Raw genomic sequence first — 17,147 nt, 5'->3', positions numbered from 1 at the left:
GTCTGACAAAATAATCGATGCTCCTGATTCTCAGTAACACTAAGCACTGCAGCCAGACTCATTCACAACGGAAATGAACACTCACGACAGCCTGGCCCGTTGACAAAAGGACAGCTTAAACTGAACACACACAAAACTATGGTCAAGCACACACAAATCCAAGCCTGTCCCAAACACAAATAGCCTACAGGGTAAAATAGATTCTAGTGTTTATTCACAGCATAAAAACACCAGAAACTCATGAGCTCACTAATACAAACACAGACAACCATAAAATGAAGGTCACCCAGACATGGTCAAACAACGACAATGATTAGTTGCCGTTCTTCCTGACTTGATGGAATAGACCGTGATGCTGAGGCACGAGAAGAGAGATTCAAACCAGGCACATCTCTGGTGACCATCACAATGAGATATGAAGAATACAAATGAAGAGAAGTCTGCTCATGGCCATTTTGAACAGTCGCTACACAACATAAGAGGACAAACAGATGGAGTTAATCAAGGCCAAAATAAAGACAACAACTTCTTCCTTTTATACAATTAACACCACAGACAGGTGTACATGACCAAAAGTATGTGGACACCTGCTTGTCAAACATCTAATTCCAAAATGAGGTTGAAAGCAACAACCAATGACTGTGCCACGTTGAAAGACACTGAGCTCATCAGTAAAGCATTCTAATGCCAATGCTTGGCATGTTTGCATGGCGGTGTGCTTGATTTCACACACCTGTCAGAAACGGGTGTGACAAACTGCCGAATCCACTACTCTTTTGCACTTCATAACCCTCTTGCATCCAGTGAGACAATTTCTAGTTTCACTACAGAGGCAGTGTTTTAGCCCAGTGCTCCTCAACCTGGTATAAAGCCCATACCTGCTTTCACTTAAACAGCTTGAACAAAGTCTGAAATAAGTTAGATGTGGGGTCTGAGAACAATCTACAGGAGAAACCAGTAGCTAGGTCCATCAGAAATGTAAAACCACACCAAGGGCCTGAGCACAAATGTTATCGCTGGGTTAATCAAGTACAGAGAGAGAAATATGCTGCCTCTCTGGCCCAGTGTTTTGTCACAAGGCATGACCAGGTCTTATCTGATGGTGGATGTTCGTTGGAAAAAACATGCAAACAGAAAGAAAACTCCTGGAAGTACAAATCGTATCACTGCCAATCTGCATGAGGGCACATTCCCTGATGAGATCAGAGCACTGTTGGCACACTGTCTGCCTGGACTCACACAGACCTCTGCTGCCCTACACGACAAGTAACCCAACATGTACATTTGATAAATAATGACAACTACACTGACTTGAGAAATATTGTGATGAGGATCAAAGAATCAGAAATTCTAACCTATATTCTTATGCAGGTCAAATTCATTCTCTACCTTGGATTGTCTATAATACACACATCTTCAACCATCCATCTTACCATCTCTTGGGCTACGCCCTCTGGTGTCTCTTTCTCCAGTTCAAAGGTGAACTCAATTGCGCCACTCTCCTTGTACTTCCCCTTCAGCTTCTTGGGGTCTTCCACCCACAGTTTCAGGGCGATAGCTTCCTTCTTCCCATCATCATCCTCTGCCAGCTCCACCCGCACCCCTGTGTCCTCCGCAAAGAAGGCATGGTTCAGCAGGTCCTTTATAGAGTACCTGGGAGAAAGGAACAAGAAAAACAACCTTCACCACTGTGATAACATGGCTCCAACTGATCTTCTGTTGTCATTTCAGAGATTAGGCCAACATTAAATAAATTAATGAGACGAAAGTCAGTCTGAAAGTACAAAGCGACTCAATAGTTATGTCATGCACGAGCTGAAAAACAGACTCCGCTGGGCACCAATGTTTTTAGTGTTTCCGTCTGTACACAGCCATAAGAACAGGATAAGCCCTTATCTAAGATTACCTTCCATTTATTAGCTGCCAGGACAAGGACAGAGAGCACAGCACACAACCTCTGTATGAAAACCCGCAAGAGGGGGTTCTAAGGGATATTTTCTCCTCCGTATCAAACCAATTATTCAACTTAGCAGAGGACACCCTACAGATCGGGAGGGTAGATTGCAATGTTGAGAGCACTGACTATCATCGCTGTGGTGATAGGACGTGGGCAGGATGATGCGAGGTGCGGAGGGACGGCAGGGCACCTTGGGGGCCCTGTGGCCGAGAGGCGGGTACAGTCACTCACCGCTCCTCTTTCTTTTGGCAGATGCACTCGCCAATAATCTCCTTGATTTCAGGATCCACAACCTTGTTGAAGCTGGCAGGCTTCACTCCCTGAGAACAGAGAAAGGAAAACAAATCATTCAGAGGGAAGGCCGGGCTCGGTAAGTATTTTGGGGGGAAAAAAACAAGGGTGAAAACAGAGCGAGATGGCCACATATAGTCATCAGAACAGCATGATAATATGACCAAAGGTTATATGGTTTCCAAATGTGGTCTTAGTTTGCACACCTCATTTTAAGTTATTGCATCCTGACTTTGGGAGTTCTTGATATGGAGACATGCACAAAACGAGTCCTTAAAAACCTACATCACATTTCAGGTGTCGTCTATATCACTTGCCAGATCGTTAATGTTTTAATCAAGACCATTTCCGCAACTATATGGACAAAAATAAAAATGGCTTTTCAGGAACTGGCACATTCATACAGATGCAAATATGTACTGCATGTAGTCTGGTTTATAGCCATTGAGGTTTCCCTTTGATAAAGGAGCTATAAATAACCTTCTCTGGTTTCTCCAGGGCACTGATATGCATAGAATAAAGAAGACTCAGTGAAACAACACTGCCTCTTCCAGAAAGAGGGGGTTGTGTGTTTAATAGCAGGTGGATATAGCCTGGTAATGTGGTAGCCTGGTCCCACATATGTACAGTGCATTCAGAAAGTATTCAGACCCCTTCCCGCTTTCAACATTGTTAAATTAGACTTGTTCTAAAATGGATTAAATTATTTTCCCCTCAATCTACACACAATACCACAATGACAAATCTAACTTTTTTAAATATTTGCAAATGCGTCAAATAAAAATAAAATGTCACATTTGCATAAGTATTCAGATCCTTTACTCAGAATTTGTTGAAGCACTTTTGGCAGATATTACAGCCTCGAGTCGTTTTGGGTAGGACGCTACAAGCTTGGCAATCCTCAAACTCTGTCAGGTTGGATGGGGAGCGTCGCTGCACAGCTATTTCCAGGTCTCTCCAGAGATGTTCGATCAGGTTTAAGTCCAGGCTCTGACTGGGCCACTCAGGGCCATCCAGAGACTTGTCCCGAAGCCACTCCAGCATTGTATTGGCTGTGCGCTTAGGGTTGTTGTCCTGTTGTAAGATGAACCGTCGCCCCAGTCTGAGGTACTGAGCACTGGAGCAGGTTATCAAGGATCTCTGTACTTTTCTCTGTTCATCTTTCCCTCAATCCTGACTAGTCTCCCAGTCCCTGCCACTGAAAAACATCCCCACAGAATGATGCTGCCACCACACTTGACCATATGAATAGTGGCAGGTTTCCTCCAGACATGACGCTTGGCATTCAAGCCAAAGGAGTTCAATCCTGGTTTCATCAGACCAGAGAATCTAGTTCCTCATGGTCAGAGTCTTTTAGGTGCCTTTTGGCAAACTGGCATAAGCAGGCTGTCATGTGCCTTTAATGAGGAATGGCATCCATCTGGACACTACCATAAAATGCCTGATTGGTGGATGCTGCAGAGATGGTTGTCCTAGAAGTTCCTCCCATCTCCTCAGGAGGAACTGAGCTCTGTCAGAGTGACCATTGGGTTCTTGGTCACCTCCCTGCCCAAGGCCCTTCTCCCCAGATTTCTCAGTTTGGCCAGCTCTAGGAAGAGTCTTGGTGGTTCCAAACTTCTTCCATTTAAAAATGGAGGCCACTGTGAGCTTGGGGACCTTCAATTGTTTCCCAAATCTTTGCCTCGACACAATTCTGTCACGGAGCTCTACAGAGAATTCCTTCAACCGCAATGGCTTTGTTTTTGCTCTGTCATGCACGGTCAACTGTGGGATCTTATAGACAGGTGTGAGCATTTCCAAATCAGTTGAATATATCACAGATGGACTCCAATCAAGTTGGTGAAACATCTCAAGGATGATCAATGGAAACAGGATGTACCAGAGCTCAATTTCAAGTCTCATAGCTAAGGGTCTGATTACTTACGTAAATAACGTAAGTCTGTGATATAATAAATACATTTGCAAAAAAATATTTAAATCAATTTTAGAAGGCTGTAACGTGGGAAAAAAGGAGTCTGAATGCAGTGTATATGCCTTAGCCAACTGCTCTGACTATCTTTAGCATAGGCATGTGCTTTAGAGACACGTCCTCTGATTATCATTGATGAGGCTAGTCAGAAGTCAGCTAAAGCACAGATCTGAAACCAGGATAAGGCAAGTCACTCCATTCCAGCAGTGCCTGCCAAGTTTAAAGAGCGCAAAATCAATACCAGTCATCAAATATATCATGACTCCAAACCCACCCCCATCTAAAAACAGTTCGCTGCATGCGTTCTTCCTCACTGGCATATAGTGGAAAACACCCTCAAGGCTGGATCTGTGAATAACTGCTGGGGGTTCTAGATGGGGCTGGGGAGGTCACGGTGGGGCTGTTGGAGCGAGTGGTCGCATCTGCACGTCGCTCCAACGGGTAGTATAACTTTTTCATTATATTTCATTATATCACAACGGTTTGATTTGTCTTATCCTAGCAATTTCCTCTCAGCTAGCTACATAGCCGTCTTTGTATCAAAGATAATTGCGTAATTATCGTATTTCGCCGTCCTAACGTAGTCTTCACTAGCCAGCTAGCTAACGTCCACTGATTAGCTGCACTGGGAAAACTATTACACTCAACTGAACGACTTGATTAGTTTAGTGTTAGCTAGCTACATAGCTGTCTTTGCTGTCTTCGTATCATCGTATCCAAGATAATTGTGTTGTTTAGGTTTAGAGTGTGTAGTCTTAGAGTGATTATCTTAATTTACCGAGGTTAGCTAGCCAGCTATTTGTCGTCCTTAACGTAGGTGACTCTGCTAGCTAGCCAACAGCTAGCCAACGCTAGCCAACGTCTTCTGTATAGAACTCAACTACCCGGTCGCATTCACAGGTTGTATCACATTTTCACTTCATTTCATTACAGTACAACGGTTTGATTTGTTTGATCGTAGCTAGCTACTTAGCTAGCTACATAGCCGTCTTTGTATCAAAGATAATTGTGTAGTCTAGAGCGATTTTCTAGGTTCGCTAGCCATCTATTGTCGTTCTTTTAACGCAACGTAACGTAAACAACACTGCTAGCTAGCCTGCTAGCCCCCGAATAGCAACACTGCAGAAACTATTACACTCAACGGAACGACTTGATTAGTGTAGTGTCAACAACGCACCCACTGCCAGCTGGCCTACTTCAGCAGTACTGTATCATTTTAATCATTTTAGTCAATAAGATTCTTGCTACGTAGCTTAACTTTCTGAACATTCGAGACGTGTAGTCCACTTGTCATTCCAATCTCCTTTGCATTAGCGTAGCCTCTTCTGTAGCCTGTCAACTATGTGTCTGTTTATCCCTGTTCTCTCCTCTCTGCACAGACCATACAAACGCTCCTCACCGCGTGGCCGCGGCCACCCTACTCTGGTGGTCCCAGCGCGCACGACCCACGTGGAGTTCCAGGTCTCCGGTAGCCTCTGGAACTGCCAATCTGCGGTCAACAAGGCAGAGTTCATCTCAGCCTATGCCTCCCTCCAGTCCCTCGACTTCTTGGCACTGACGGAAACATGGATCACCACAGACAACACTGCTACTCCTACTGCTCTCTCTTCGTCCGCCCACGTGTTCTCGCACACCCCGAGAGCGTCTGGTCAGCGGGGTGGTGGCACCGGGATCCTCATCTCTCCCAAGTGGTCATTCTCTCTTTCTCCCCTTACCCATCTGTCTATCGCTTCCTTTGAATTCCATGCTGTCACAGTTACTAGCCCTTTCAAGCTTAACATCCTTATCATTTATCGCCCTCCAGGTTCCCTCGGAGAGTTCATCAATGAGCTTGATGCCTTGATAAGCTCCTTTCCTGAGGACGGCTCACCTCTCACAGTTCTGGGCGACTTTAACCTCCCCACGTCTACCTTTGACTCTTTCCTCTCTGCCTCCTTCTTTCCACTCCTCTCCTCTTTTGACCTCACCCTCTCACCTTCCCCCTACTCACAAGGCAGGCAATACGCTCGACCTCATCTTTACTAGATGCTGTTCTTCCACTAACCTCATTGCAACTCCCTCCAAGTCTCCGACCACTGCCTTGTATCCTTTTCCCTCTCGCTCTCATCCAACACCTCCCACACTGCCCCTACTCGGATGGTATCGCGCCGTCCCAACCTTCGCTCTCTCTCCCCCGCTACTCTCTCCTCTTCCATCCTATCATCTCTTCCCTCCGCTCAAACCTTCTCCCACCTATCTCCTGATTCTGCCTCCTCAACCCTCCTCTCCTCCCTCTCTGCATCCCTTGACTCTCTATGTCCCCTATCCTCCAGGCCGGCTCGGTCCTCCCCTCCCGCTCCGTGGCTCGATGACTCATTGCGAGCTCACAGAACAGGGCTCCGGGCAGCCGAGCGGAAATGGAGGAAAACTCGCCTCCCTGCGGACCTGGCATCCTTTCACTCCCTCCTCTCTACATTTTCCTCCTCTGTCTCTGCTGCTAAAGCCACTTTCTACCACGCTAAATTCCAAGCATCTGCCTCTAACCCTAGGAAGCTCTTTGCCACCTTCTCCTCCCTCCTGAATCCTCCGCCCCCTCCCCCTCCTCCCTCTCTGCAGATGACTTCGTCAACCATTTTGAAAAGAAGGTCGACGACATCCGATCCTCGTTTGCTAAGTCAAACGACACCGCTGGTTCTGCTCACACTGCCCTACCCTGTGCTCTGACCTCTTTCTCCCCTCTCTCTCCAGATGAAATCTCGCGTCTTGTGACGGCCGGCCGCCCAACAACCTGCCCGCTTGACCCTATCCCCTCCTCTCTTCTCCAGACCATTTCCGGAGACCTTCTCCCTTACCTCACCTCGCTCATCAACTCATCCCTGACCGTTGGCTACGTCCCTTCCGTCTTCAAGAGAGCGAGAGTTGCACCCCTTCTGAAAAAACCTACACTCGATCCCTCCGATGTCAACAATTACAGACCAGTATCCCTTCTTTCTTTTCTCTCCAAAACTCTTGAACGTGCCGTCCTTGGCCAGCTCTCCCGCTATCTCTCTCTGAATGACCTTGATCCAAATCAGTCAGGTTTCAAGACTAGTCATTCAACTGAGACTGCTCTCCTCTGTATCACGGAGGCGCTCCGCACTGCTAAAGCTAACTCTCTCCTCTGCTCTCATCCTTCTAGATCTATCGGCTGCCTTCGATACTGTGAACCATCAGATCCTCCTCTCCACCCTCTCCGAGTTGGGCATCTCCGGCGCGGCCCACGCTTGGATTGCGTCCTACCTGACAGGTCGCTCCTACCAGGTGGCGTGGCGAGAATCTGTCTCCTCACCACGCGCTCTCACCACTGGTGTCCCCCAGGGCTCTGTTCTTGGCCCTCTCCTATTCTCGCTATACACCAAGTCACTTGGCTCTGTCATATCCTCACATGGTCTCTCTTATCATTGCTATGCAGACGACACACAATTAATCTTCTCCTTTCCCCCTTCTGATGACCAGGTGGCGAATCGCATCTTTGCATGTCTGGCAGACATATCAGTGTGGATGACGGACCACCACCTCAAGCTGAACCTCGGCAAGACGGAGCTGCTCTTCCTCCCGGGGAAGGACTGCCCGTTCCATGATCTCGCCATCACGGTTGACAACTCCATTGTGTCCTCCTCCCAGAGCGCCAAGAACCTTGGCGTGATCCTGGACAACACCCTGTCGTTCTCAACTAACATCAAGGCGGTGGCCCGTTCCTGTAGGTTCATGCTCTACAACATCCGCAGAGTACGACCCTGCCTCACACAGGAAGCGGCGCAGGTCCTAATCCAGGCACTTGTCATCTCCCGTCTGGATTACTGCAACTCGCTGTTGGCTGGGCTCCCTGCCTGTGCCATTAAACCCCTTCAACTCATCCAGAACGCCGCAGCCCGTCTGGTGTTCAACCTTCCCAAGTTCTCTCACGTCACCCCGCTCCTCCATTCTCTCCACTGGCTTCCAGTTGAAGCTCGCATCCGCTACAAGACCATGGTGCTTGCCTACGGAGCTGTGAGGGGAACGGCACCTCAGTACCTCCAGGCTCTGATCAGGCCCTACACCCAAACAAGGGCACTGCGTTCATCCACCTCTGGCCTGCTCGCCTCCCTACCACTGAGGAAGTACAGCTCCCGCTCAGCCCAGTCAAAACTGTTCGCTGCCCTGGCCCCCCAATGGTGGAACAAACTCCCTCACGACGCCAGGACAGCGGAGTCAATCACCACCTTCCGGAGACACCTGAAACCCCACCTCTTTAAGGAATACCTAGGATAGGTTAAGTAATCCCTAAGTTTTAGATGCACTATTGTTAAGTGACTGTCCCACTGGATGTCATAAGGTGAATGCACCAATTTGTAAGTCGCTCTGGATAAGAGCGTCTGCTAAATGACTTAAATGTAAATGTAAATGTAATGGAATTTAGTCAGACAGTGATTGTCAAGCAAATAACTGCCAGTCTCAAGGTAACTGGCCATTAATTAACAAACACATTCAGCATCTCCTGGCTTGCACACATAGCGTACAAGCCCAATGATGCAGACCTTTGGATTTAAACTTTTTACATAGTATGAAGAACAATTGAACAAAGCAGAAAAATATAAAAGGATACTTTCCTCAAATCAAATTGTATTTGTCACATGCGCAGAATACAACAGGTATAGAACTTTCCGTGAAATGCTTACTTACAAGGCCTTAACCAACAATGCAGTTCAAGAAATAGAGTTAATAAAAAAATGTACTAAATAAACTAAAGTAAATAAATCAAACACAGGAAAGGTACAGAATAACAAGGCTATACACAGGGGGTATCGAGTCAATGTGCGGGGGTACAGGTTAGTCGAGGTCATTCAATGGACTATGCGTAGATAACAGAAAGTAGAAGCAGTGAAAAAAACAAAGCTGGGGGGGGGGGGGGGTCAATGCAAATAGTCCAGGTGGCCATTTGATTAATTGTTCAGCAGTCTTATGGCTTGGGGGTAGTAGCTCTAAAAGGAGCCTTTTAGTCCACCTAGTATATAAGTCCTGGATGTCAGGAAGCTTGGCCCCAGTGATGTACTGGGTCGTACGCACTACCCTCTGTAGCGCCTTACGGTCAGACGCTGAGCAGTTGCCATACCAGGCGGTGATGCAACTGGTCAGAATGCAGCTGTAGAACTTTGAGGATCTGGGGACCCAAGACAAATCTTTTCAGTCTCCTGTAGAGGAAAAAGGTGTTTTAGTGCCCTCTTCACAACAGTCTTGGTGTGTTTGGACCATGATAGTTTGTTGGTGATATACACCAAGGAACTTGAAACCCTCGACCCGCTCCACTTCGGTCCCATCGATGTGAATGGATGAGTGTTCAGCCCTCCTTTTCCTGTAGTACACGATCAGCTACCTTGTCTTGTTCACATTGAGAGGTTGTCCTGGCACTACACTGCCAGGGCTCTGACCTCCCTATAGACTGTCGCATCATTGTCAGTGATCAGGCCTAACACTGTTGTGTCATCAGCAATCTGAATGGTGTTGGAGTCGTGCTTGGCCACGCAGTCTTGGGATAAACAGGGAGTACAGGAGGGGACTAAGCATGCACCCGAGACGGGCCCCAGTGTTGGGGATAAGCACGGTGGATGTGTTGTTACCTACCCTTACCGCCTGGGGGCGGCCCGTAAGGAAGTCCAGAATACAATTGCAGAGGGAGTCCCAGGGTCCTTAGTGTAGTGATTAGCTTTGTGGGCACTATGGTGTTGAACACTGAGCTGCAGTCAATGAATAACACTCTCACATAGGTGTTCCCTTTGTCAAGGTGAAAAAGGGCAGCGTGTACTGCGATTGAGATTGCATCATCTGTGGAGCTGTTGGGGCGGTATGCAAATTGGAGTGGGTCTAGGGTTTCTGGCATGACGGTGTTGATGTGAGCCATGACCAGCCTACCAAAGTATTTGAGGGAGTACAAACCTTGGCCTATATGTTTTGATTTTTAATATATTCTAAAAAGATACATGATGCGATTAATTATGGTTTGAAAAAAAGTTGCATGAAAGGCAGGAGCTCTGCTTTGTTTCTTGTGCAGGCTGTACACACTTCATCAGTCTCTCATTCACAATTTGACAAGCACTTGATAATGCTTCAAATTTCCCAGCAGCATCCCCTTTGTGTGGCCTAATGCCCCTTAAAACAAATCCATGCCTTTTGTGGCTGTTGTGCCCTTGGGCTGCATATAATAATTTGAATTCCCTTCTCCTTTAACTATAGTTAAAGCTGTGGTATATCAGACCTTAAACCATGGGTATGACAACAAAAAATGCACTGGTAACCAGTTTATAATAGCAATAAGGCACCCCGGTGGTTTGTGGTATATGGCCAACGAATGTATCCAGGCTGTCAGTGTTGAATCATGCTTAAGAGCCCTTAGCCGTGGTATACTGGCCATATACCATACCTTCTTGTGCCCTATTGCTTAATCATAGCAGTCAAACAAGTGTAGTTGACATCCATTGATAGAAAATATAATTTGCCCTTATGAAATTAAAGACATATTCAAATAATTGTATTACACCATGTCATAGCCCTCAATAATTCTAATTATTGAGGGAAACCAATTCTTTCTTCTAATGTCGTTACAAGTTCCTACGCTATTCCTTGATTGTCAAGATAACGTTATGAAAAAGGTTATTGTATAAATATGGCAACGTTTTGGGGAAAATAAAATTGTGCTAGTTTTCAGGCCTTTTGGACAGGTTGAGAGTAGTCATTGGACTCAATTTTAGTAGGACCTGGAAACCCTGAGTCAGACTAGTAGTAGAAGCGTTGTCTTCTCTTCCCTAGCAGTAGAAACTAAAACATAGAGTATCTAGCTTTTGAACAAAAGTATGTAAATGGCCAAGAAACACAATACTTTCATTTCAAGTAAATTAGACTTACCTGTGCACAGCGCTTCTAAAAAATATATATATATATTTCACTCAGCTCTTCACGTGCGTACAAGCCGGCCAGACAGTGTTGCAGCGCTAAGTGAAATAGGCTATATAGGATTCTTAGTTGACTTTGTGCAATGAACACCCCCCCCAAAAAATGCAGAAATACTTTGAAACATCTACTGCAGCACTTATTTGACTTTTAAATGGGACCACAATTGACTATGTTTTATGCACAAATGCAAGTGAAATGCTCACATTGTGGAGCCCTGACCACCAGCCAACATGGCTGGTGAAATAGACATCTTGCCTGCCAATGACAAAATCTACCCGCATTTGGCAGTTGGCCGGTGTTAATTTTAGGCCCTAATGTCAACTTCTATTATTTCACAGAGTCAGTCCATGTAACTTGTGTTTTGTTAAACCACATTTAACTGATCCAATTTGTAAGTCGCTCTGGATAAGAGCGTCTGCTAAATGATTTAAATGTAATGTAAATGTAACTAAATTAGGCTTGCCTAAACAAAGAGGCTAAACACTTGTTCAACAACTATAATTTAGTTATACATTTTTATTACAAATTTAAAAAAATATTCCACTTTAACATTAAAAGGTATTTTGTGTATATTGTTGACAAAACATGAAAATGAAATACATTTTAATACTACTTTGTAACAAAATGTGAAAACCAAGGGATCTGAATAATTTTGCAAGGCATTGTATGTGTCTGCCATTCATAGTAGTCACAGGGCCACAATTTTTGTGTCTACCCTAGTTGTAAGAGTGTTACCTCTATAGCTGGATTGGCGTACATGTTAAAATGTGGACTCACGCTGGTAACTTTGCGATAGATCTGTGCTGCGTTCTGGCACTCCGAGTAGGGGTACTCTGAGGTGGCCATCTCCAGCATACACATCCCAAAGGCATAGACGTCCACTGCCTCGTCATAGTGCTCCTCATACATCTCTGGGGCCATGAACTCTGGGGTGCCTGGGAGGACAGGGGTCAAAGGTTAGAAAGGAGGACACTATTAAAATCTGGAGGCTATTGTCCATTTGAGAAAAACTAAAACGACGAGACACCACGTGTTACTGATGCAGTCAGGTTGGATCTCCTACCTATGACACTCTTGGCGAAGGAGGCCCTCTTGAGCGTGGCCAGGCCCAAGTCTCCTATCTTTACAGAGCCGGTGGGGCCCGTGATGAAGATGTTGTCACACTTCAGGTCCCTGTGGATGATAGGAGGGTCCCGGGTGTGGAGGAAGTGGAGGCCCTTTAGGATCTGTCTACACCAACTCCTTAAGACCTTGGGTTTCATCACCTTGAAGCGCTTCAGATACCTACAGGATGGAAGGACATCAGTATCCCCACCCATACATTCTACAGTCTTGGGATTGATAATCGACTCGAAAATGTAACTTGGGGCTAACTTCGAGCAACTATTAAAATGTGCATATCACCCCTTGCCTCTTTTTGCAGTACTAGGGATAAAAACAAAATAAATAGTCATCTGATCAATGATAATACTCCAGCACACATGTTGACTGGTTTGTTGGGGGGAATGCATTACAAAAAAATATTTGTGTGTTGCGTTTATGAATAGATACAGCCCAGTTATAGCCTGTTCTGTTGACCCTCATCTCTCCAGCAAGTCTGACAGCACACTCACGTTTTGAGTGTTCCGGAGGTCATGAGCTCCGTCACCAGGACAATGCACTTCTTCCCTTTGAGGGGTGACTCCCAAAAGTCATAGAAGCGGACGATGTTGGGGTGCTGCAGCCCCTTCAGCATCTCGGCCTCCTCCTTAAACCGCTGACGCTCCACTTTGGTCAGCTTACGGTCCTGAGGGAGGGGAAGGAAGGGGACAGAGGTCAAATCCAGGCAATTTGGCCAGGAGATCAAAGAAAATTAGGAAAAATATGCCTGGTTGAACCTTGGTAATTTCCAATGTTCTTCACAATCAAACGTTACAACACTATACAAACTGTGGACAGATCACGTGAAATGAAGAGGTAATTAACATCAGAGCATTTCCAGAGGGACCAACACGCAGGATGGGAGAGTGGGCCTACAGTATGTGCAGGAAGCGCTTCCCTTGCTCCGTCTGTTTGTCCGTCTGGTATTAGTGTGTCTGAGCGCCATATTCAGCTCACTAATTGAAAAACAAGTTTGACCCAGCTGGTCACCCCAGGGCAATGACTACTTTGGGCAGTACGGGAAATTGAAAGTTAATTACAATTATATATTTTACAGGGACTGAAGGCTGCCAGGCTTGCTAGGACAGACCAGATACAACTTCAATTAGCACTAAGGTGTAAAGCAAGAAGTGTCGAGGCCTTCGGGCCCAACAAGTGGTAGGAGTCTCTCACAACCTGCCCCACCCAAATTCAGAGGCCTTTGAAGTCCCCTTCTGCTGTTCAGAGACCATTCACTGGCATTTTCTACAAGAAATCTGCCTCTAGAAATAAAAGCTTCTCCCAAGTGGATGTGACACCTACTCCCGTTGCCTACTGCTTGGATTCCACCAGGCGATCTGTTCCGTCTGCCCTGGCCTGGCTCCCCGTCTGGTACAGGTACACACACATTTAGCGGCTAATTGTTCTTTACCATTTGGGCATCAGATTTGCCACCAAAGCCCCTTATAGGACACATCACTGCACTCTACAGTTGTAGCCAATAGTTGAGAATGACAAATATTACATTTTCAAAAACTCTGCCTCAGTTTGTATATTGGCAATTTGCATATACTCCAGAATGTAATGAAGAGCGATCAGATGAATTGCAATTAATTACAAAGTCCCCCTTTGCCATTCAAATTTACTGAATCCCCCCAAAATAATTTCCACTGCATTTCAGCCCTGCCACAAAAGGACCAGCCAACATCATGTCAGGGGGATTCTCTCGTTAACACAGGTGTGAATGTTGACAAGGCTGGAGATCACTCTAATGCTGATTGAGTTCGAAAAACAGACTGGAAGCTTCAAAAGGAGGGTGGTGCTTGGAATCATTGTTCTTCCTCGGTCAATCATGGTTACCTGCAAGGAAACATGTGCCGTCATCATTGCTTTGCACAAAATGGGATTCACAGGCAAGGATATTGCTGCCAGTAAGATTACACCTAAAAAAATCAACCATTTATTGGATCATCAAGAAGGTCAAAGAGAGCTGTTCAATTGTTGTGAAGGCAGCTTCAGGGCGCCCAAGAAAATCCAGCAAGCGCCAAGACCGTCTCTTAAAGTTGATTCAGCTGCGGGATCGGGGCACCACCAGTACAGAGCTTGCTCAGGAATGGCAGCAGGCAGGTGTGAATGCATCTGCACGCACAGTGATGGAGGATGGCCTGGCAGCAAAGCAGCCACTTCTTCCCATGAAAAACATCAGGGACAGACTGATATTCTGCAAAGGGTACAGGGATTGGACTGCTGAGGACTGGGGTAAAGTCATTTTCTCCGATGAATCCCCTCTCCGATTGTTTGGGGCATCCGGAAAAAAGCTTGCCCGGAGAAGACAAAGTGAGCGCTACCATCAGTCCTGTGTCATGGCAACAGTAAAGCATCCTGAGACCATTCATGTGTGGGGTTGCTTCTCAGCCAAGGGAGTGGGTTCACTCACAATTTTGCCTAAGAACACAGCCATAAATAAAGAATTGGCACCAACACATTCTCCTAGAGCAACTTCTACCAACCACCTATAACAGTTTGGTGACGAACAATACCTTTTCCAGCATGATGGAGCATCTTGCCATAAGGCAAAAGTGATAACTAAGTGGCTCCCTCTTTCTCCCACCCCCACTCCATTCCATTTACACCTCTGCTCCCCCATTTTCTGCTCCCATCACTGAAGCTCCCCTCATCTTCTCCATCCTTTTCTGTCCTCTATGCATCCTTCCCCATCCCACCATCTGCGCACCACAGAAGAAGCACCAGTAGGTCTGTTGGGTTCCTGAGTGTGACGCTTTGCTTTCCCTTTAGAACACAGAGAGAGTAGTCACCCAACCCAGCGCGACACAGAGAAGCAGACCCCATTAACGATAAGATCCGATGAACATAAAACCAAGAGATCAAAATCCATTCAATTATTCAACCTACGGATTGGAAATTGGAGAGAGTGAGAACAGCGATGAGGAATTCGATGAGTGAGCGTAAGACTAGTAAAACAAAGTGAAGATTATTTTAAAACAGAGACTATGTGTGAGTGAGAAAAACAGAGGGTATTTTAGTAGGCCTCATACAATATCACGCTCAATGAGGGGGAGTGATCTGGAGGAGTGTGTGTCAAGTATTATTAGTCGTATGTATGGGATACACACACAGTCCAAAGAAATGCTTACTTGCAAGGTCCTTCGACAATGCAAAACAATAAATACAAACAAAAGTATATGGCTCAGAATAGAGATTTTAGCTTATGTACAATACAGGAAGGCACAAATTCTAGTCCAATATTTACACGCGTTTTGGGGAACAGTGGATTGGGAGGCAAGTCTTTAAATTGTGCAGTGTGGTGGGGGATTTTTCACTGCACTCTGAAGTGCAATAAATAATTGACAGTTGCAGAGGCTGAGCTGTACTATGGTAGGCGGCAGGGGATGGGCTGAGTGGGGCTGTCCTCAAATGCTGCTGCACAGGAGGATCCCTGTACACTATATCCCCCTCCTTGAATGACTACCTCATCTCTGTACGCAACACATCATTATCTGTAAGGACCATCAGTCGAGCAGTGAATTTCAAAACACAGATGCCTTGCAAAGAGGGGCACCTATTGGTAGACAGGGTAAAGAAGAAAAGAAAAAGAGCAAACATTAAATAGCTCTGATCACAGTGAAGTTATTATTTACACTTTGGATGATGTATCAATCCATCCAGCCATTACAAAAGATACAGGCGTATTTCCTAATTTAATTGCAGGAGAGGAAGGAAACCATTCAGGGATTTCACCATGAGGCCAATAGTGACTAAACATTTAAAGAGTTTAATGGGTGTGATAGGAGAAAACTGAGGATGGCTCAACAGAGGATGGCTCAACATTGCAGTTACTCCACAATACTAACCTAAATGACAGAGTGAAAAAGAAGTAACCCTGTACAGAATACAAATATTGTTTGCATTAAGGGACTAAAGTAAAAGTGCAAAAAAAAAATGTCAAAGAAATTAAGATTATGTCCTGAATATAAAGCGTTATGCTTCGGGAAACTCCACAGAGTAACACTTCATATTTTCAAGGATGATGGTGGCTGCATCATGTTATGGATATGCTGGTCATCAGCAAGGACTAGGGGGTGCTTTTGGGGGGATAAAAAAATAAACAAAATATAGCTAAGCACAGGCAAAATCCTAGAGGAAAACATGGTTCAGTCTGCTTTCAAAAAGACACTGGGAGACAAATTCAGCTTTCAACACAAGGCCAAATATACACAGGAGTTGCTTACCAAGATATATTGAATGTTCCTGAGTAGCCTAGTTACAGTTGACCATGTAAAGACTTGAAAATGGTTGCAATGATCAACTTGAGAGCTTGGAGAATTTAAATAATGCACAAATATTGTACAATCGAAGCATGCAAAGTTCGAGACTTACCCAGAAAAACTCAGCTGTAGCTGCTGCCAAAGGTGATTCTATCACGAATTGACTTAGGGGTATGAATACTTCAAAAATATTTCAAAAAACATGTTTAGTTGGTGTAGATTGTTGAGAAAAAAATAAATAATCCATTTTGAATTTAGGCTTTAAACAGAAATGTGGAGTAAGTCTCAATGGGTGTGAATACTTTCAAGGCACTGTACATCCTAAAAACCAAAGTGTTCTTTTTGTTTTAATAGGGCTGTAGCAGTCCCTGAAATTGTATTGTAACCAATGCATCCATGAATTAAACTCAAATTCTGCCATTTTCAAATAGCTGTGCTGTAAACATTGTGTACATACATTGACGTGTGTGTGTGTGTGTGTGTGTGTGTGTAGAGACCCAGCTAATGTAGCCATCTTCCAGAACAGGCTGTATAGAGTAGCCCAGAGCGAGCCAGGCAGAGTTGAAGGCACACAGAGCCA

The 17,147-nt window shown here is 45.4% G+C and overlaps 1 protein-coding gene across 11 annotated transcripts in view; it reads right to left on the bottom strand.

Moving 5' to 3' along the window:
- Positions 1-17,147, bottom strand: part of LOC124019422 (serine/threonine-protein kinase WNK2-like) — a 69,627-nt gene that overhangs the window by 32,426 nt on the left and 20,054 nt on the right. For all 11 annotated transcript variants that reach the window (XM_046334751.1, XM_046334758.1, XM_046334759.1 and 8 more), the window contains exons 3-7: positions 12,776-12,948; positions 12,226-12,446; positions 11,940-12,097; positions 2,189-2,277; positions 1,434-1,653 (exon numbers count right to left, since the gene is read on the bottom strand). In XM_046334751.1, coding sequence (XP_046190707.1) covers positions 1,434-1,653; positions 2,189-2,277; positions 11,940-12,097; positions 12,226-12,446; positions 12,776-12,948 — 861 coding nt within the window. The remainder of the gene's footprint in view (positions 1-1,433; positions 1,654-2,188; positions 2,278-11,939; positions 12,098-12,225; positions 12,447-12,775; positions 12,949-17,147) is intronic.

This window comes from Oncorhynchus gorbuscha, unplaced genomic scaffold (assembly GCF_021184085.1).
Source record: "Oncorhynchus gorbuscha isolate QuinsamMale2020 ecotype Even-year unplaced genomic scaffold, OgorEven_v1.0 Un_scaffold_918, whole genome shotgun sequence".
Taxonomy (NCBI): Eukaryota; Metazoa; Chordata; class Actinopteri; order Salmoniformes; family Salmonidae; genus Oncorhynchus; species Oncorhynchus gorbuscha.
The sequence above is the reverse complement of the archived record's forward strand: the minus strand, read 5'-3'. Positions and strand labels throughout refer to the sequence as shown.